Raw genomic sequence first — 22,059 nt, forward strand, 5'->3', positions numbered from 1 at the left:
GTGGGGGGTAGTGTGATGAAACACAATGTGGGTACACTTACCTCATTCGTTGGTGAGTGGAACTTTTCGCTTAAACTTTAAAGGTTTAAAATGCCAAAAAATCAGTATAACTATAAAAAATGTAAAGCATGGTATAAAAACACATAATATAGATACTTACCATTTTTTACAACCACAATACTCAGATTTCAGTGATTTTTTTATGTGTCAAGTACCTAGGTACCTACTTAATTTTAGTAATAGCTACTACCTACTACCTAACTTCCTCGTTAAGATCAAAATGGGTTCTGGGCTGGTTCTGGACGTTCTGGAAAATAATCCATGTAAGAAATCATGGCAGCAACACTCTTATTATAATAGTGTAGTTTTTATAAATCGGTGACTTTTATATCATCTGTCCATACACAACAGCATGCAATTATTTGTAGATGGTACTAAGAAAACTTGTACGATACACTTCCCCCGCTTCCCCCGCTTCACCTTGGATTTTTAATTTAAAATCTTCTTTATTTAAAAAAAATTCAAAAGAATTAAATGTAAAATTTAATAATGCCAAATAACATGTAAATTATTATCTATTTGAAACATGATTCAGAACCGATCCATGAAAACCTGAAAACCCATTAATTGTGTTGTACCTAACAGGAATTTGTTTTTAACCAAAATCTTTTATTCTTAAGCTGGAGAAATCCAAAATGTAACCGAAACCCCTTAAATATGACGGAGTTCTTGCGGTTCTATTGTTATAAACTATTGATGGTCTGAAAGCACTCACGCTGACGTCTGTATTACTCATCACCTATATTAATATATTATAGAATATATTATAAAATATATTATTTCAATATAAAAACATATTATTATCAAACCATGCAGTTCAGTAGGAATTTTTTTACCTCTGCGTTCTTTGTTTTCAGATCATGGCGATGGTGGTGACTAAAACCGTATTATGTTGAAATGTAGGTTTTGTGTCATATTTTGTTATGTAGTTTTGTTTATCATATGAATATTTTTTTTATTATCATAAGTAAACCTCTTGTTAAATCCGCCACTAGAAATGGACTAATAAGAAAATGAAAAACAGTGTGATTTTGGTATAATTATAACAAAGCTATTTTCAGTTTCAAACTCAAATTAATAGTTACCTATTTACTTTTTTCAACTTGAGTAAAACCGACGAACTTCGATGGTATCTGCCCTGTCAATGGATCACCTGCTGGTGATTGTGATTGCTAATTTTATTAAACTTCATTTTATTTTTACACCATACGACGTTTATTAATTGATTTATTTTATAGGCTACAATTATGGGGAAATTTTATTAATGTTGTAATAATTTATAGATAAAAAATATAATTATGGCGCAGTGGAAAAATCAAAAGATTTTGGGAAAATCTATCTACGTACATGGCAGTTTTGTGTGACGTTTGAATCTGTTGTTGATGGTCTCTTTTGGCAGATGTTTTCGATGACACATAAACAGTGAATTATTAGATTATCTTAAAAATATCAATTCAATTCTTATTCTTCGCTATACTTTGTAAAACGTCTACATTGTAAACGTACACAATTATTATTCGTGGCATTCACCTTAAACGCTTAAACCAACGAGCGATACGAAACGAAATCAATATCTAATGGACACGTAATTATTTTGAAATATACATATTTGACAGATTTTTTAGTTCGAAATTAAAATTTCCTGCATTGTGCCTATTGATTTACTATTAATTCATTCGAATTTCGAGATATAAAAATGGCAGAGACTGTAACTGTCGAAATTGCGGGGGAAATGGAGGCGCCAAAAAGTTCTCCAAAGAAAGGTTTTGCAAAGTAAGTACTTATTTTTTTTAATGTATTCATTTTATATTTTAACGAATGGTACAAAAGGATTGTGATGAATATTTATTGTGCAATTGTAACACAAGTCATAAGTCTAAACTATCGCGATAACAACTGTTTACATGTAATAGTGCTGACTGTCTCGCTAATGTCTTTCTTAATAAGAGAAAACGAGACACATTGTTGTCATTGTATGGTGATATTTGATAGGTTGTGAAAATTGGTAAATGCCAAAATGCGCTTCGCTGTGTAGTTTGTGTATTTTATACTGCGCATGAGTAGACGTCATGCAGTTTGCCGACCACAGGGCTCGAAATGGACCAGAGCGCTGTTCCGGTCTCTTAAAAAAAATATTTTATCCGTCCGAGCTAGATAGGCCATATGAGGCGTCTATTTCCAATACCCGCCAAATCCACACGCAAGCAATTTTGGCAAATGGACATTTTCTGTATAAGGAAATTACATGCTTAAATTTAACAAATAAAAATGCACGTATGTTAAGAAGTATGAATCTTTAGGATTAAACAATAAATTGCCGAAATATTTTCGTTTTATAGTATAAAAAATGCAAAACCCGTTTGGAGGTAGCGGAGTTTGATTGTTATCACAGGATTTGGCGGAGTTAGTAAGTAGTCACTCTTGGATTTGGCATCGTTCGATGGTAATAAATTAACATTTGTTTCAGCATGATACAGGGTTACCAGCAATAATTATGTAAATGCAAGTTTTAGTTTTAAATATTTTTATTGAATAAAATTGATTCCATAATAAAAATAATGACATAAAATAATAAAAACTATAGAGTAGAGCTATAGCTACAGGGGTTCTCAACTGGAAAACAAGGAAATTGTTACCGCCTTTTTGAAAATGTATACAAAATAACAGTTAATTCGAAAAAAACACTTTATTCTCAAAAATAAAAAAAGAATATTATACTAATTACATTCCTTATCATTTTTCATTGCGCACACGAATGTGTCAATCGCGAGAAATCTCTGCTATAGACAATACTAGCATGCAGGTAGAATATTTAGTAGGTATATAATATTAATTTATAGGTGCATATTATTTTAAAATCGTTCATTATTTAAAAAAAAAATTCAATATTAAGTAGGTACTTAGTAGGTAATTTTCAAACAGATAGTTTGGTACATTAGATATACACCATTCTACTTTAAACTTTAAGCTACTTGATGTTTACATATTTACAGGTTTATTGTTTAAAACTTTTTATCTGCATAGGTTCCACAAATAGGTATTTGTCTAAAGTAAAAATTTGCGTAGGTATATTCTTTCATTACGTAATTAATTTGATATGCCGTCACCAATAATAAAAAATACCTAGGTACCTGCATTTTACGTTTTGTAGGTATTCGTTTAAATTTTAAATCAAAAAGAATTTGAAATAAAGATACCTACCATTAAAAATACTGTTTGACTGTGTTACACATTAAAATGATCAACAAAACATAATAAAAATTTCAAGCAGGCAGTCGCAATAAACAATGGGTTTCTTTATCAACAACCAATTAGGTATTAACAATCAATATTGCTGTCAACTTGACCCTACAGAAGCAGCAGAATATTCGCGCCGTAAACGTGTATTGTTTCTTACTTTTAAAGCTTACAAAAAAATGTAATACAATAACGTAAATAAAATAACCACAGCATTTAACAATATAACATAAGTAAAAAAAATCACACAAAATAATTGTCGCGTGTGCTAAAATTAGGACCTCTTAAATGTTTATGTTCACCAACATCGTTTCTTAAATATTTTATAAATTAAACAAACTTTATGTAAGAAACAAAACCATTTAACATAGTTACAGGAGAGTATTTTTTCATGCAAGCATTTCGTTTCAATCATACATTTTATTACTCTATTGGAAAAAAAACCTTTATTTTGATTCACATTTACACAGTGTTATTTTAATACGTTCGTTTTAGTCGACGGGACCAACATTTATTTTGATTGGGGATAAATTCTTAAATTTGTTATACCTATTCAAATTTGAAATACTTTTTATGGCAAACGTGCGTCATGAGCATTGGCATCTGAATACTTCTATATAAGACAGTGTTTGCATGTTATTTTATTATGTCCTTTGTAATTTACAATTTATTTTTGTAAAATTAAAAGCTACTTAAATATAATTTACAGGATAAAACCAAAAACACCAGGTACCTACATAATAATTGACCGAAAAATAGGCACTGTCTACAATTATAATATTATTATCAGGGACGGCTCTTGTATAGGAGCAAAGTGTGCACTGATCTCCCAAATTATTATATGTAATAATATGTACGTATGCAAATACCTACATATTGTAATAAGTAGTTAATTATTGTAAAATATCTTTAATTTGTTGCCCGTCCTCTACGCCTATGCACGTATATTTCTGTAGTATTTTTGACCGGGCGCGAAGCTGGATGAATACACGTATGTCTTTCATAGTATTTGTTGAATGTGTTAAGAGGATCTGTCCTGCCTGCCCGTACACGCAATAAACGTACAATTTTTAGCTTGCTTTGAGCAGTGTTCTCCCCCCGAGAGCTTCTAATCATAGCTGATAGATCACACGTTGACTGGCGCGTTTAAAATATTGTACGTACGCGCCTATAAAGTAGGTATAACTTTCCCGCTCAGTATTCAGCTCGTTATGTGGTAAATGCTCCGTTGTATGATGCCATACTAATATTGAATCAATCAAAATATCGATTAGAGTAATATTGTGATCATCAAACAGCAATCTCAACATACAAATACCAATTTTATAATTATTTTACATTTCAAAATTAAACTCTAAATAATTTGAATATAAATCTACAGCAAAGTAAGTAAGTAACATAATACATATAATATACTGTTAACAACCTTTGCATAAAAACATGTGGGTACTACAACTTTTTATGTAAGTACCTACTTGTACTATTATTTTTGACGTTGAATGTCTTTCAAATCAGTCTCATTTGAAGTGCAATTCTGGAGTTGAGGTGTACAAAAGTAGTAGCAAATTTTTAACAGATAGTAACAAGTCCAAATCAATCCCGTTGGAAAATTAATGATCCATAGAATTTGTAAAAATAATACAGCACGTATATGAGAATAATGTGGGATGACAAATGAGGAGTTTGCGGCTTTTTCTCAATGACACATATCTAAAATACTTACATCAGTTACGATTTATGGAAGTTAGGAGTGACAAACATGGTAACTATGTCAGCACATATCAGTGGCGAAGGCTCCATAGTAGGCGATTATTTGTAGCCTACCTTCTAAGAAAAATAGATAGAAAGTATTTAAATTTAAATAAATAAAAAAATGTGCGGGAACCAATTGAATATACAGATCGTCAGAATAATTAATTGTTATTTAAAAAATATATATAAATGAGAGCCATCTATCGTCGGAGTAATGTAGAATAATTAAATAATAAGTGACAAAGCAGCGCCTCTAGCGAGTATGTATTGAAATATCGATTCACTCGAGATGAATTAGACGAACTTATTGTATGAACAACTGCGTCTCAAGGTCATCGGGGTAGTCTGGTATTCTTCATACGAATATATCTGTGTGCGAAAGGAAGAGGGCGATGAGTCGAAAATCGGTACTTTTCAGGAGAGGCAAAACAAAATTTGCGTCTTTGAGAATATTCTTAAAATTGTAATTAAACCGAAAATATTAATTTTTTTGGAAATTTTTTTTTGCACTTGTCTATTAAAATTGATATACTATGGCATAAATTTATCAGATTTTCAATAGTTATGGATTTTACTATATTTTTTTGACATATCCCTTTCTTCCTTTCGTATTTTTTAACAAAGAATATAAATTGACAACTTATCTCTTTTGACATGTAGGTACAAAAGGTGTGATTTTATTATTTTTTTATCATTTAGTGACAATTTAAATTATTTTTCCCCTCCAGACGGAGCATATGGATTATTATAATGTCAATAATGTAATCTGGCATTTATTATTGCAGGTGTATGATGTAATAGTTTAGAACTTTCATAGAATATACGTAGCTGGATTAAAGTTATTATTTAATAAAAAAATAGTTTTATTTTAATACATTTATATTTGAAACAATATGTATAAATTTGATAGATAGTTAAAAATAAAACCAAAGGACATATCATTTTATTTTAATACATTTACATAGTAAATCTTCTTCTTCTTCTTTCAACCTGTCACGACCCAGCATTGGGGAATAAGGCAAGCACAAGATCGCGCCACTTCCCTCGATCCATCGCCAACTCTTGCGCCTCCCGCCATTCCAGACCTGCAGCGCGTAGATCGCTTTTCTAGCACCGCTGCAGGGTGAGGGAGGACCGGCCACGACGACGGAACTCTTGAGGCTGTGCCACAAGGGTACGAAGTGTCGCACTCTTTTGCGGCATTACATATTTGACAGCAGTTAGAAATAATAAATAGGACATATGATTTTATATTATTTTTTACTTTATATTGTAAATTATAGTTACGTATTTGACACAGTTAGACATAATACCTACTACTTGTCAAGGCTTTCATGAAAATTATCCGGATTTATATATGGTACATTTATCTGGGATTGACAAGCAAAACTCATGAGTCTAATATGTAGAATACTGAGATCTTTTTTCTTCTCCTTATTAATTTGCACTGGACCACTGTAACATTTAGGAGGTTCAAGGATAACATGCCTTCCTTGGCGACTAAAAGATATTGATTGGAATTGTTGCAAATCATCCAGGCTATTTTTAAAGAGGATGTTATTAGCCTCGGCACTTTTTAAAAAAAATTGAAACCACTTCACCTGCTGGATGGACCCTTCAAGAGACAGGCAAAATCTAAAAACATGTCGTTGTACATTACTTTAACTACAAAATTATTATATTTTTTCGTACAATTTTTAACTAGATTGTACTAGTCTCTCGGTCTCTCGAACTTTCATTAAGTAGAAGTGCTTGTGTTTTGGTCGATGTACTAAGAAATCATTTATCTATTGATAGTGAATACAAATCTCCGCAACTTAAACAATTGAACGAGTAGTCTTGATATTTCTCTAAAATAGCATAGTTGTTTAATACCATTAAATTTACCTTCATTATTATCTTTTGAATCAGAAAATGGCATCATGGCTTCTATTTCTTGGGCTATTTTCCACTGATCTTCTCTCCGAGAAGCATTCATTATAATATCATAATTAGTACCCAATTCTGTACCTGCAATTTACAATCAATGTAAATAAAGATATAGGTATAGAGCATTCTTCCTCGAAATACTATTACACAGGTACTTAAAAAATCAATTCCTTTCACCCATTGCATGTCATTTACTACTAATGGAATATAATATTGTAATTTAAAACAATATCAGAAAATAGCATCGTAGCTTCTATTTCTTGGGCTACTTTCAACTGTTCTTCAGTAAGACTACTGGTCCGAGAAGCATTCAGTATATCATAATTAGTAGCCAATTTAGTAACTGCAATAACACAAACATAATCAATAGTAAACAAAGATAAATATAGGTACCTAAAATAACCTTCCTTGTAATACTATCACTTTAAAAATCAATTCATTATGACTGTACTAATGGAAGATGATAATGTAATTTGAAACTATAAAATAATGCTAATGATAATATGTGCAGCACTGTTGAGTAAATTGAAATATTCGTTGAAATTGTTGGTTTAAAGAATTATCATCACTTTAATGATTGCAATAATATCGAGGTTATGTTATGACGTTTACTTACCTGTATTATTTTGAGACATTTCCTTCGCACGCCTCATGATTAATTCGATTCTTTCACGAGACATAGTAATAAGTATATTATTACTATCAAAAATGAACTGTAGATAGAACAATAACCAACTTTAACGTTTGTCAGCCTAAAAGCGGGAACAGCAAATAGCGATGACTCGATGACGTTTAACTCGAACTGATGTGAACAGAGCCAATGGTCGAAAGCAATACGGCGTTGTCGCGACTCAACGCTGTCTTCCTTTCGGCGTGTGACAAAAACTAAAGTTTCCCTGCGAGATGATTACATTCAACGCATTTATGCTTTCGAAATATTACGAAAAATAAATCATCGCATATTGTTAATATACAAAATTTACTTACATAGCGGCGTTAATTCGACTGGTCCCTTTTCTGCTTTACGCATATATGCATTAAGGTTAGTTTTGCATTCTCAACTCATTTTACCAAATTTCAGACTCATCGCCCTCTTCCTTTCGCACACAGATATAAGCTTATAAGGCAAAGCTTATATATTAGTGTCGAGGACTGTCGCTTTGGCGCTTTATTTAAATAATAATTAATAATGCGATAATTAAAAAAACTAATTTCTATGGGTTCAATCACGAATAATATTTTTTTAAATGATTAATAATTTTATCTCGTGATTATTATTTGTCAGTTATTTCAGTCATAGACATAGATAATTTTTTTTTTTAGTTTGTCATTTTGAGCTGTTGATACCGCTATATTTACCGATGATATATTTTTAGGCGTATGTTCCGTGTATGTATAGGAAAATACATAATTTATATTCATTACTCAATTCTATATTATTGTCAGTGAGCTATTGAAATTTCATCGATTTAGTGTGATATTGACATTAGTGTGTACCTATTCATCAGTAGTAATATCGTCTTATTTCCCTTGAGTATACCTGACAAGTGTGCTCTTCTCTGATCTCTACAGCCTACCTCTTTCCAAAAGTCACCCTTCGCTGCTGGCACATATGAAGTGTAATTAGTTACAATGAAAATCGAAAAGAGTGTGTACTTCACTACATCATACTTATCATACCAGAGACTTGAACTTTGTAACTTTGGCAACGAATAAATGCTGTCCGTGAATGTAAGCGTCGTTTAACATACGCCTACCTCCACCACGAAGGCTATAGCCAATTTATTTCAATACCACGAAAAGGAAAATGCATGTTTTTATTTCTATTACTATTTTTATTGCTATCACGCCGTGGGTCTCAGGTTCGAATCCTGGGTCTGGCAAGTACACATATTGTTTTTCAATCTGTGTGTGAGTCAGGGTATGGACCTAATAGGTTGAGCAAGTGGCTGACATCCATTTCTCGTAAAAAACAAAATCTGTTAATACAAACCTCTACTCTGTGGAGGCCCATATGATCCTATTAGGATCGGACATGGTCGGAAAATTTTATTATCACCGGCCGCCACTGATTATTATGTAGGTTATTATCTGAAGATGAATAGTGTGTAAATAACATTTTCCACTGGCTTGTGGATTTGCTACAAGTAATATTTATATTTAAAAAAAAATTAAAAATTGACCTAATAATTATTAGTAGGTACCTAGGTACACACAAAAGAAACTCAAGATAGTTATGTGTAAAAATCGTTTGGGGAAACGCGTTTATATTAATATTGTTTTCCGCCAGTGAGATGAATGATGGATTGATGGAACTTAAAATAATTAAGTATTAATTTGTTTGTTTATGTCACTTCATCCGACACATTTATGTTGCATTTGCATTGAATTATTCTCGGGGGCCAAATGACCGATACAATGTTAACCCATCAATAAACGTTTTTATTCACTAGTCTTTCGATAATTAAGTACTTATAATTCATTTTACAAAGAGATGTTGCATTCTTGAAAACTGCCATGTATATATTGGCACACTGTATATAGATCTGTATTTGAATAATCATGATAGTATAAATTAATAATTTAACACAAAACAATATTTCAACACAATTTGTTAAACACCCAGTCGTTCTCAAAATTAGAGGGAAATATTAAGAACTTCATTTACCTTTCATTGCGTTGTATTTCTTTTTTCCATAAACATCGTTACTGGATATGCTTCCGTCCTTTATTTAGAGAACTTTTTTGCACATTTTTCAATAATTCCGACATAATAACTTGGTAAAAACACGAACGAAATGGACACGATATTCACTGTTTGAGAGCTAGACCGCCATCTTGCATTACCGTGCAATGCAGAGTGCTCATTGGCTGATGAAGGATTTGGCGGATATGGAAACGATTTGCCGTCTGGAGATGGCGGATATAGGAAATAACTTGAAACTTTAGAGTCGTTTTTCCTAGGGATATAACGTATTTAGGAACAAAATAAATACACAGGCCGCACTGATTCTTATTCATAGACACGAAACTACCAAAACATGATTTTTTCGTGATTGTGGATTTAGCGGGTATTGGAAATAGACACCTCATATGATAGAAAATATAACACACTTATTTTTCTAAAATACACATAAAATTTGATAACTATGTCATATTCTATTTATATATCATTCTATGCAGAAAATTGTCAAGCGCTCCGGTTCGTAAACTTTCCATTTAAGCGCTGGCCGACCACTGTACTGTGTTTTTGTGGGTTGATGGCATCAGGTTTGACCAAATTGAAGAAGAATTCACACACTTGTTAATCATGATATTTTGTATTGTAATTCATGTTTTTGCTTGGTTATTGTAAACATTTTATTTTTATTTTACAGCCTTGGACAGATTGGCCAGATGATAACGCCATCCTCATTGTTGACAATGTTATCAGCGCAGAAACAAGCAATACGACCATGGTTGCTATTTGTACAAACATCCAATTTTAAGGTCAGTAAACCATAGTAATCTTTTTCCATAGCTTATAATACTCCATACTACTAGGCCAGGGGTCGGCAAACTCTTGGACCAAAAGAGCCAAATATGAGTATCACAAGGATTAAAAAAAATTCGAGAGCCATACATGTATTTTTATAAATATGATTTATTTAAGTGAATGTTTTTGTTTATTTATTAACCGAAGAGATTTAGCGAATAAAACTAACGCAAATATAAGTTTTTTATTGTTGAAATTATAAATATAATTTTTACAGAAAATGAGTTACATACAATTTTCACGCAATCCTTGAAACTAATGTGAACAATGACCTTCCTTGCATTTGTTTGGATAGTTTCTGTATGTTTTGTATGTAACTTGTAGTTTTTAATTTCAGGTGCGACTCCAAATTCTCATCGGTTATTTGGCTTCTCTAAATGCTATTTATATTGTTCATGTTTGCAAATAATTGTTCACATACATATCGTCGGTGTTTTGTAAAAAGGGCGAATTAACCAAAATGCTACTTTACAGGAGGAGGATTTTTAACTATTGGCATTTATTTGTTTTTTACCTGTAGATGATTATAAATATCTAACAAGTTTATAATAAAGCTTAGAAAGAATACTGTCATTATAATAGGTATTATTATATAATATTTTAAAAGGCCTAATATGTCACATTTGCTTTTTATTTCGTAATTTTAATTAATTTAATTTTAGTCAATTATAGTTTTTAAGTACTTTCCTGTGGAGATAAAAATTCGCCGTTTTTACACAACAAAGCTAGTGGGGCACATATTGTATTTTCATTAAAATCTCGATTTCGCCAAAATGGTTGATTCGCCCTTTTTACAAAACACCGACGATATAATGTATCTCGAATATGAGTTCGGAAAGCTATACCATGTAATAAAAATCGTAGTATCTACCTTATTATTTAGATCTTTTAGAGCGCTCCGCTGTGTTGTGAAATTAAATTGCATTTTTCTCTTTCCAAATCCTCAATATTGGTGGCAAGACCTACAAATTTGGAGCTGCATAACTCTTTGCTTGTTAAATCCACCAAAAAAATGTATTTCAAAAGTGCTGGTTATTAAAGACAGGTTGTGAAATGGAGAAAAATTTAATTTGTCGTCTTTTGCAATGGGCGGATTTAAAACAACAACAATCATACATTTTTTATAAAAATGGTGAATTGGGAATTTGCCAAAGAGCCGCACGCCAACACCCAAAGAGCCGCATGCGGCTCGCGAGCCGTGGTTTGCTGACCCCTGTACTAGGCTATTATTTAAACTTTAAAGCCTATCTTCTTATGAAAAATAATTTTAAATTGCCTATTAATGTATTTAAATAACAACTTCATTATTTCGTCGCCCCAAAAGCAAAAGTTCACTTGTGCAAAAATAGAGTTTTGTGAAAAACGCATTTAAAGTTTTAAAGTTAAAAAAATTCATGTGGAGGTTATTTCTTAATATTTTAAAATGAAATTCTGAGCATAGGGGCCTTATGTTGTAACTTGCGAGCTGAAGTCGCCTGGTCGACATGACGTCATATGACATCATTGTGACGTACTACCGGAGTGAGTCAATAGCATTTGAGAAATTAACGCTACTCTAATACTGGCATTATTCATTGTCCCCATACGCAAATAGGTGTTTCAGCATAATAATATCTATGGTGAGCTGTGTGCTTGGGCGGCTCGCCTCGATGCGTGTATTGAGGTTACGTCACAATTACGTCATGTCGTCGGGTGACTTCATGTCACAAGTTATAACATAGGGCACCTGGTGACTTATTACTCAAAGATTGAAATGAAATTTTTTATTTTTCATATGTAAATATTCTTGTCACAAGGGGCCTTTTTCTGCAACAAAATCTTTTTTTTATACAAAAGAAGTTGCACATTTAAAAATAATTACACATAGTAGGTACCTTTATCTTATATTATTTTTGTAGCCCCTGCACATAGACTGGCAAAATCATGTACATGTTACGTTTTTGTTATACGTTAATTGAAGATTAGTTTACAAATACACGAGTGACCTTTATTTTCTTTTTTAAATTGTGATTTCATGGACTTAGCTCCACAAATGCCATTTTGCCTATAATGTAGAGAAAAAAATTACGAACAAAACTACATTCACAACTCAAAATCGTTAAAATGTCACAAGTGCCCTTTGGGTTTTGAAGCGGTGAATTTGTATTCTACAAAAATAGTATAATTTGCCAATGACATCTGTCTGTTAGTATGTATTATAAACCGATTGTCCGCTTACCTAACCGACCCGTACATGGCACTGATACATTCAAAAAAAGGCAGCAAGTAATTTCAAACATTTCACACGTACAACACATACATACGATTATACACATATTGTAAAAACACACACACACAATGCCAATACCAATGTCATAATATCACGTGACTTGAAACTGTTATTTTCGCCCAACGTGCTTACAGCGATGTAATCTTTGTCAATATATACATTGATTTAAGCGTGCTGGTTGACCCGTTGGAATATCAATGTGATAGTAATGTAGTGATGTTGAGCCCTGCTTGGTCTGTCAAGCATAATTATTTATCCTTGCTCCATAAAGCATTTTGTATTTGGTAAATTCTGATATTAATCATTAATAGTTTAACCCAAAGAGAGTACAGTCCTGCGACTTTATTTTATTGTATTTTTTCAATGCATGATTAATTAAATTCCAGTCAATTCTTGCAAAATATGTAATGGTAGGTATTAATATAAATAATTAACATGACCTCTATAGCTTGGTTTTGGTTTTAATTTGATACCCGGAACATTTTGGCATAGCTTTACTCATAGCAATCACGGAGGTTCTGAGCCCATGTAATGCAGCATCTTCCTCTGCAACGTTTACCATTAATTATTCATTGGAGTCAAGGAATACTGTATTTTTGACTTGTTGTAACGTGGTCGAGATACCATACTTTTATATTTATGATTTTACTTATACTATGCACGATCTCTCTGTCCTTTCCCAATTGTTTGAGGGTGTTGCCGAGATGTTGTAGTTTTCTGGTTTTTATACTATGCAAGCGGTCGTTTTCCATTTGTTTGAGGACATTATTTGTTACTATGTTAGTTTAAAGAATTTTGAGGATACTTCTATACAGCCACATCTCAAAAATCAACCATATCTTATGGTTTAGAGTTCATACCTTCATGCCATAGAAAAGGATTGGGATGACATAACAGTGAACACAGTCAGTCTTAAATTGAGGTCCCAGTTACTAAGGAGATGTCTTATTTTGAGAAAGGCACTCCCTGCTAACTCAGTTTTTTTGGACTGGTCCCATTTCTCATCGACATCGGTCAATATTTATTATCCCAAATATTTATATTGTGTTATCGCCATTCAATTGTGTTTAAATGTATATTGTATTATATCAATATTATAAAGACCATAATTTTGATGAATTGCAGATTCCTTCCACGCTACCCAGGCTGAGCAAACGTCTTGTTAGAAACTTGGAGTACTTTCAAGCTAATTACTTATTTGTCTTCTTCGCACTGTTTGCCTACTGTTTGTGAGTATTTTCCATTGAAACTGTTTTATTATTATTGTTTAATATTCTCCCCATGCCAATTTGCAAAAGTAAATAATTTTATTTTCATCTTCAAAAATACAATAGGATACTTGCTAAATGAAATTCATTAAATTCCGAATGGTTTGCAACTTTCTATCCTCCATGATAATATAGATATCAGTTAATTGGAACTAATGTGTGTCTACACAATTACGGAATACATAATACAGTGGAACCTCTCTTTATGAGCATAATTCGTTCCAGAATCTTACTCGTAATGTGAAACACTCCTTAAGCGAAACAATTTTTCCTATATAAATTAATCTAAAATACGATAATGCGTTTCATGCTGAAAAAAATACTTATTATTATTTTTGAGTTTATGACAATAACTAACTCTTTTTTTTACTAGAAAGCTGTCTAAAGACATTTTGCTGACGCTTCAAAATTTCATGTAAATGTGACACAGCATTATCATTGAATAAATTTTTAGCGCGCATAGCCACCGCCTTAGGGTGATGCTTCTCAATATATGACGCAACAGTTTTTCATGCTTTCCCATGACACTAACATGCTAACGGAACGAGTACTGAACACAGACTGACGCACTGGCGTGGAATGTCCCGGCGCACAAGTCAGTGACGTGAAGAGGGGACTTCCCCTTTCTGCGTCACTCGTTACGCAAAATTTCGCTCGTTAAGGGAGCCATTTATTTTACAATTTTTTTGCTCGTTATGCGAATTGCTCGTTATGAGAGGTTCCACTGTATAGGTTTGAAATACATGTATCTTGACTCTCGGATGAAATTGACAATGCATAGTAACATACTTACTTTTTCTTTCCAGAATTACTTCTCCTCTTCTCTTGTTGGCGATCTGCGGAAGTCTCATTTTGTGTTACAAGTTTAAAACAAATCCTGCAAAATGGAAGGTATATCTAGAACAAGTTTATTACTATCTTACGGTTTCAACCGCGCGGAGTCAATTTGTACTAGCTCCGCCGTGGACAAGTGTGAAAGAATATAATAGAAGCTAGTCAATTAGTGTAGTAAGAAGTAGTTAAGTCAATTTAGTGACTTCTTGTAATATTGCTCACACTGTTTTCCTTTTATTCAATTTTATTCTTGACGACAATAGTTCTTGACAACAAAAGTGCAACAACTAATAGTTGTGCGGATTTCCCATACAAATTAATGATGAGATTATGTTTTTTATTAAATGGTTGATTATTTAATGAAATGTGGTTTCCTTTTTTTATAGATAGGATCATACGAAATGACACTGGCTCACCAATATGCGCTTGTTGGTTTGTGTTGCATGCCGATATTCTTCTGGGCTGGAGCGGGATCTGCTCTGTTTTGGGTCTTAGGTAACAATATTTATTATTGAATATTCCATTATAAATCATCTGGTGTTCGAATTCGGAACTAATTTCATCACAGTATAAAAAAATACTGAATGATGTGACAAATGGCGTGCAATTCTCTCTCTCTGCGGACAGCTTAATACTGGGGATCTATATCTGTGATTTTTCACGTATTGTTTTTTCAATAAAAACAATAGGGTCTTATAGGATGGTTGATTTATAAAATAGAAACACTTCTGGTTTTAGTATTTATACAGAGTTCAGAGACATTAATCAACAATAACAGAGAATACTTCAAACGGTACACGAAAATAGATTAAAAAGATAAGATGACTCGCTCGACCAAATAACCAGATGTACTTGCCAATTAGTTCAGTTCAGGTAGGTATCGCATTTGACAACTAGATAACCACACTTAACACTAGAAACGAATCTCGATAGTGTAAGGTGCTTAGTTTCAAAATAGAGGACCTGTATGATCAAAAGGGTCAGAGGTAATCAGACTAGGCTGACTGGCTGTAAGATTGTAAGTGAAAATTACGGAGTGAATATAGGGTTGAATCCTAATCCGTCTACATAGTGCTTGCGACATCCAGTCAATGGGCAGTGCCATCTGTGGGGGGCTACCACACATACAAACTTTCATTCAAATACTTAAAGTATTTATGAATAAAAAAATCGATTAATCGAAAATGAACTATTTGTATCAAGCGATCAAGCCCTAAGAATGCTAGAGAATCAGTTCAAAGTTGAGGGCTTTTTTTGCTTTTATACATGACCTCTAATCTAATTCCATCTATTTTTTTCGATATTTTACAATATCTATTGAATCAAGTAAATTATAAATCCCAAATTTGTTACTGGTAAAACATGTTAACTTAAGTTGACATTTTTTTAATGTAGACATTGACGTTACTTGCTTTTTCCTCCACCACCCACCATCCATACCTGTTATGCAAGCATATACCGCGGCGTGATAAATGTAAGTGCCCTTCAAAGTTGTGCTAAAAGTGTCCCAAGAGAGTTTGTCTACCCTTGAAATAAAAGGTCCAGGGCCCCTGCCATGCACGCAACGCAGCGTCATATGCCAGGTTGCATATAACAGCTCTTCGAGCGCAGCGGCCCACGGATCCAAGATCTGTAGGCGGCGATATTAAGATACCGCCGACATCCGCCCCTAGACTCCCGAACAAGGCGGTCGTAGCACCACTAACCTGAATAGCAAGTGTAATGGAAGCACTCCAGCAAGGACAAATAACGTGTCGAAGAAAATCTGTTAATACAAACCTCTACTCTGTGGAGGCCCATATGATCGTATTAGGATCGGACATGGTCGGAGAAAAAGAAGTTGTCTTATAAGTCTTACGCTCCTTTCACATTATACGGTTTTGATCGTACGGCGACATTCTTTTAGTGGCGTGAAGAAGAGCATGGCTCTTTTCACATTACACGGCGACAGTTAAAAACTGAAATGGCGCCGCATAGCAGCCGTCCATTGCCACTGTATTTACGGCGCCTGTATGGTCACCTATGACTCAGTGTACATGACCTAATGCACACTTTCAAATTAGACGGTTTTAAATTGTATAAACTGCACAACACTCAATCAGAAACTGAGTTAGTGACGGAAAAAAACCGTGTATAAACCGTATAGTGAGAAAAGAGCGTGAATTTGTTGCCGATTGGAATTTTATCGTTTGATTTTTTTCCGTACAGTTAAAACCGTATTGTGTGAAAGAAGGGTTAGTGAGGGCAAGTAATGCCGAGCATTGGTCACTGAGAAGAGTTTACCAGATGGACAATGACTTGGATCTATGGTGCCACATACTGGCGGCATATCCAGCAATGCTTATAACGATTGCATCGTAAGCTATTCTAAGAGCTCTCCAATTACTGACATTGATGTTACTTCTCAATATATTAATATCATGGCCCCTACAAAGGGGGGGCTAACAGGGCTCTAGCCTGGGGGCCCGAGCTCAGGAGGGGCCCGACGAGGCGAGTCGACCAGATAAGTGAGATAAACACATCACAAATTTGCTTTATTAATAAAAAAAGTCGCCTGCAGCGCTATTTTCCTTCAGTAATGTTACTATTTAAAATTATGTGGTTGTATGATAAAATTTTTAATTGTGTATCGATACTCGACAACCCTATAATTCAAATGGATGTATTAAAATTAATGAACATATTTAAAAAAAAAACACTAAATTTACACATTAATTGTACCGCGTACATCATTTGGAAAACGCTACTGTAGAGTGTCACACTGCCTTTATCCTTAGCGATAGGTAGGGGGGCCGCCAAAGATCCTAGCCTGGGGGCCGCTTCAGGATGTGGGGGCCATGATTAATATACACAATTCTTTTCTTACAGGTGCTTCCATAACAGTGATCAGTATACACGCTGGCTTCTACAACATTGATGCAGTCGTGACCGAGGATTATTTAAAAAAAAAAACACTAAATTTACACATTAATTGTACCGCGTACATCATTTGGAAAACGCTACTGTAGAGTGTCACACTGCCTTTATCCTTAGCGATAGGTAGGGGGGCCGCCAAAGATCCTAGACTGGGGGCCGCTTCAGGATGTGGGGGCCATGATTAATATACACAATTCTTTTCTTACAGGTGCTTCCATAACAGTGATCAGTATACACGCTGGCTTCTACAACATTGATGCAGTCGTGACCGAGGATTCCGAGGACACATTCCAGCTGCTGGAGGAAGTATGATGTTTACCTCCGTCTGATATAGACGCCCAACTCTCAGAATAACCTTTTCATTACATATTATAAATGTCATACAAACATTTTGTAATAGTTTGAAATGTTATCCCACTTCATAATTTAAATTTATTGATAATGCTAAACAATGATTCAAAGAATAAAAAAATGTGAATTCTCAAATTTGAATAAAATGATGTAATTAATTATTGATTGTTCTAACAATATTGTTTTGTAGTAAAATAAAACCTGAATTCAATACTGCAATAAAATATCTGGTTGGTTTTATCGGCGACACTTGTAAAAATAATAATAAGTATGTAAATAAAATATTTTGCTGAAATAATAATATAATAATATACTCAAAAATACCAAAGCGAGCCTTTTGACAACTATGTAAACTTAATATCAATAATGTATGTCTGTAATTTACTTATCTAATTAATAATAATGATTGTAAGTAGATACTAAATTTTCCACTGCTGCAATATTTATTTCTGTGAAGATATTGTGTATTATTTATTAAACAATGAATTAAATTATATTATTTCTTACAAAGTTTCATTGATTATTTTGTACAAAATTCTTTAAAAACTCTTTTGTACGAATTACACATTACAATATATTATTATCTGCATATAATGTAAATATAATATTTATTGATAATGCATCAATGTTCACGATAGCACTCAGAGAAGGCTCAGTTTCGACATCACGCAATCTCCATTATGCGATATCACGCATCGGGAATTTATAGCAATATGACCTTTATTGTAATGGCGTTAGAGCAGTGTTTCTAATGTCAATGTTCATTTGAGCGAACCCGTTCGAACCGAACCATTCGGCAAACCCAACAAAAAGCATCAGGAATTTATAGCAATATCACCTTTATTGTAATGGCGTTAGAACAGATTATGCCATTCGGCAGACCCGACAATAAAGTGAGAGTCATTTTCTTTTCCAGATGATTCGTCCATATTAATGTCATTGATTGTATGTGTTACGCCGAATGTGCGAAATTGACTATTACATGAAATGGGCTAAATTTTGCCTAAATCATGAAAAATGCTATCCCGTTGCCTTATTCATGAATTAGACAAAATATCTGGCGAATGCGTGAATTCGGCAGTAATTTTCCTACCTAGTTCATGCATTGGACAAATTAGATAGTAGCGCTACGGTGGTATTTTTTGCAACTAAACTAAATGTGTCAAATGCTCATGCATTGGTCAAAATGTACGTATATTATCTATGGTCAAAATAGATGGTCGCGCTCCGGTGGTGTTTTTTGCAACTAATCAAACTAACCAAATGTGTCAAATGTCATTGATTATAATATAAAAATATACCAATCAATAACTACAATGACGTTCATATCCATTTACTATGCGCAAAAAAAAACTAGAACTATAATATGATAACGGAAGAAGTTTATTAAAAAATATTTTCGTGATTTGATTCGTGCTTGGGTATCAATCGTGCAATGGTCAATTATATGTTTGTGATAGTTTGTTGACAATTGTTAGTTAACCTCAAAATGGACATTCAGTTGAATAATTCGGAATTACAAAACGTAACCTAACCTAATAATAATAATATTATATTATGTCCAATTATAACTAATAAAACCATCCGTATTAAATTTACTTTTTCTACTGTCATGTTGAGAGTTTAAGAATTCCATACCCTGGCGAATTCACGTACTCTGCAGAAAATTTACCTAATTCATGAATAAGGCCACAGGCTTGACTATCACATGAATAAGCCAAAATTTAGCCCATTTCATGTAACAGTCAATTTCGCACATTCGGCGTAACATATGTATTAATAATTCTATTATGTACTGCAAGAAAAGAATTAATATGATTTCCTACAACAGTTTTGTGTTTATGATATATTTTAAAAATACAAAATAATGTTTTAGATTTTGTTAGAATAACTTTAGAAATATCCTGGTGCTATTTAAAATAATTATTTATTAACATAGGTACCTAACAATATAAAAAATAATTACAAGATAAAAAGAACTTTTTATATACCACGTTTTTAAATTTTCTGTTGAATCATAAAAACTTGACAATTCTATGTATTAATAATTTAGGACAAATAAGGCAATTGTCAACAAATCATTTTTTTGCTATTTTGCAACAAACAAACAAATATAGAATACTGAAATGTCATTTTTATTTCCATAGTAACGCACGTATATATTAATAATTTAGTTGCTAGGACCACCCCCTTAGCAACCAATTATAGTGGATTGGATTACGGATTTCTTCCGAAATAACTTTTCATACAAAACAGAATTAACTGAAAATGAATTCAATTCTACTTAAAGATGGCTAAAAGTATAAAAGAATGCATTGGCATTGTGTTCTGATATATTCTAAAAGTGGTAATAAGAATTACTTCTTTAATACATAGTATTTTTCGGCGTAATGGCAATATTTTAAATCAAATGAATTTTGTAGTAACTATTCACATAACATAATAACAATCAGGATTGTTCTCATTAACTTAAAATATAGATTCTCGAATACGACTACGAGTACCTACAAGATATTATTATAAAATTTGTTTAATTTTACAGGAATAGTTTACTACTTAATTAATTGTTAATATTATGTACATTTCTATTCTACTGTGTGAATAATAAAGTATTTAATATTACATTTTGATTTTCTTTTATTTGTACAGTCGAACTTGGTTATTACGATCACGGAAATAGCGAGATCTCGGATGTAATGAGGAAACATTCGTTGACATTTTAGTTGATAATTTTCTCCATACATTTATTCACTTTTATAACAAGCTACTTCTCGGGTATACTGAGCACTGTTAATGTATTGATCGTACTTCATTACAATAAACAACTTCTTTTGTGGTTTATGAATGCCATGTTTGTTTTGGGGATTTTTACGATGGTTTTCAGATTTTTTATTTTCTATACTTAAATAGAACGTGGCACGAAAAATGTTATATAACGATATAACCAGTAATGCTTATAACGAGCAAATTCAGTCGGTCCCATTTTCCTCGTAATAACCAAGTTTATAAGAAACAGTAACAGTAACAGTAGGTGCGATGAAATTTCGCACTTGTCACCAATCGGAGAGCGATAGCGAGGTGTGAGCACGTCAATTTGTTTTGTCATGGCGTCAGAGGAATATATTCTTAAATCGTATAAAGATGACTAAAAAACGTTACGCATGTACTTGAAAAAGAAAACATGTCAATGAATATACTTTTATTATTACTAACATAACATTAAATGGACGCATGTTGAATTTTTATGACAAATTATATTTCGTTCGGCACGCGTCATTTGCACAATCCGCGCTTTGCGTAGTCACAATCTTTTTAGACCATGCCTCAGCTGAGGTATAGCCTATATATATATTTTGAAAGATATATTATACCTACTGTTTATCTTATGTACTGGGATAGCTATAAAATTTGAGTACAGTGGAAAAAAAGAATTTTTTTAGTTGGTCACTAAGCGATGATAAAAAATAATCTGTACCTAAGGGGCGATAAGTATAAAAGTTTTCAGGCAAGCCAAAAAAAGATTAGAGTTTGGGATTACTTTGGTATATTTAACTCATTTTACAATATTTTCGACTTATCGTCTTTTTCCTCGCACGCACAGATTTATGTGTACAATATTTATCTAGATAAGTAGAAGATAGGTAGTAGCACAAAGCAGATTAATAAAATAGAAATGTAAAAGCTATCACCATGGACGTTTTGAAGCAGGATACTTTATGATAGTCAGGCCGTAAAAAAGTATAAGGAAGCCGACTGCTCTGAATATTGAATGCACGTTACATTTCCTCGACAAACTTTAATGCATATTATTATCATATCGGCATAACTGTTGAAAATAACACTTGACATCCGTAGCCTGTTATACACACCCAGTAGGGTAAACCAGTTACCATTAGTTTTGTGTTCCC

At 33.0% G+C, this 22,059-nt stretch overlaps 1 protein-coding gene across 1 annotated transcript; it reads left to right on the forward strand.

The window, feature by feature from the left end:
- Positions 1-1,447: 1,447 nt before the first annotated feature.
- Positions 1,448-18,666, forward strand: LOC147065147 (prenylated Rab acceptor protein 1). The gene is made up of 6 exons (XM_085956723.1): positions 1,448-1,833; positions 10,356-10,467; positions 13,908-14,011; positions 14,857-14,941; positions 15,271-15,379; positions 18,009-18,666. Exons 1-6 carry the CDS (start codon positions 1,757-1,759, stop codon positions 18,110-18,112), a joined length of 591 nt encoding a protein of 196 aa, XP_085812849.1. The 5' UTR covers positions 1,448-1,756; the 3' UTR covers positions 18,113-18,666.
- The last annotated feature ends 3,393 nt before the right edge of the window (positions 18,667-22,059 follow it).

The sequence above is a fragment of the Rhyacophila brunnea genome, unplaced genomic scaffold (assembly GCF_057557595.1).
Source record: "Rhyacophila brunnea isolate RB1 unplaced genomic scaffold, BYU_Rbru_1.0 scaffold_6, whole genome shotgun sequence".
NCBI classification, from domain to species: domain Eukaryota; kingdom Metazoa; phylum Arthropoda; class Insecta; order Trichoptera; family Rhyacophilidae; genus Rhyacophila; species Rhyacophila brunnea.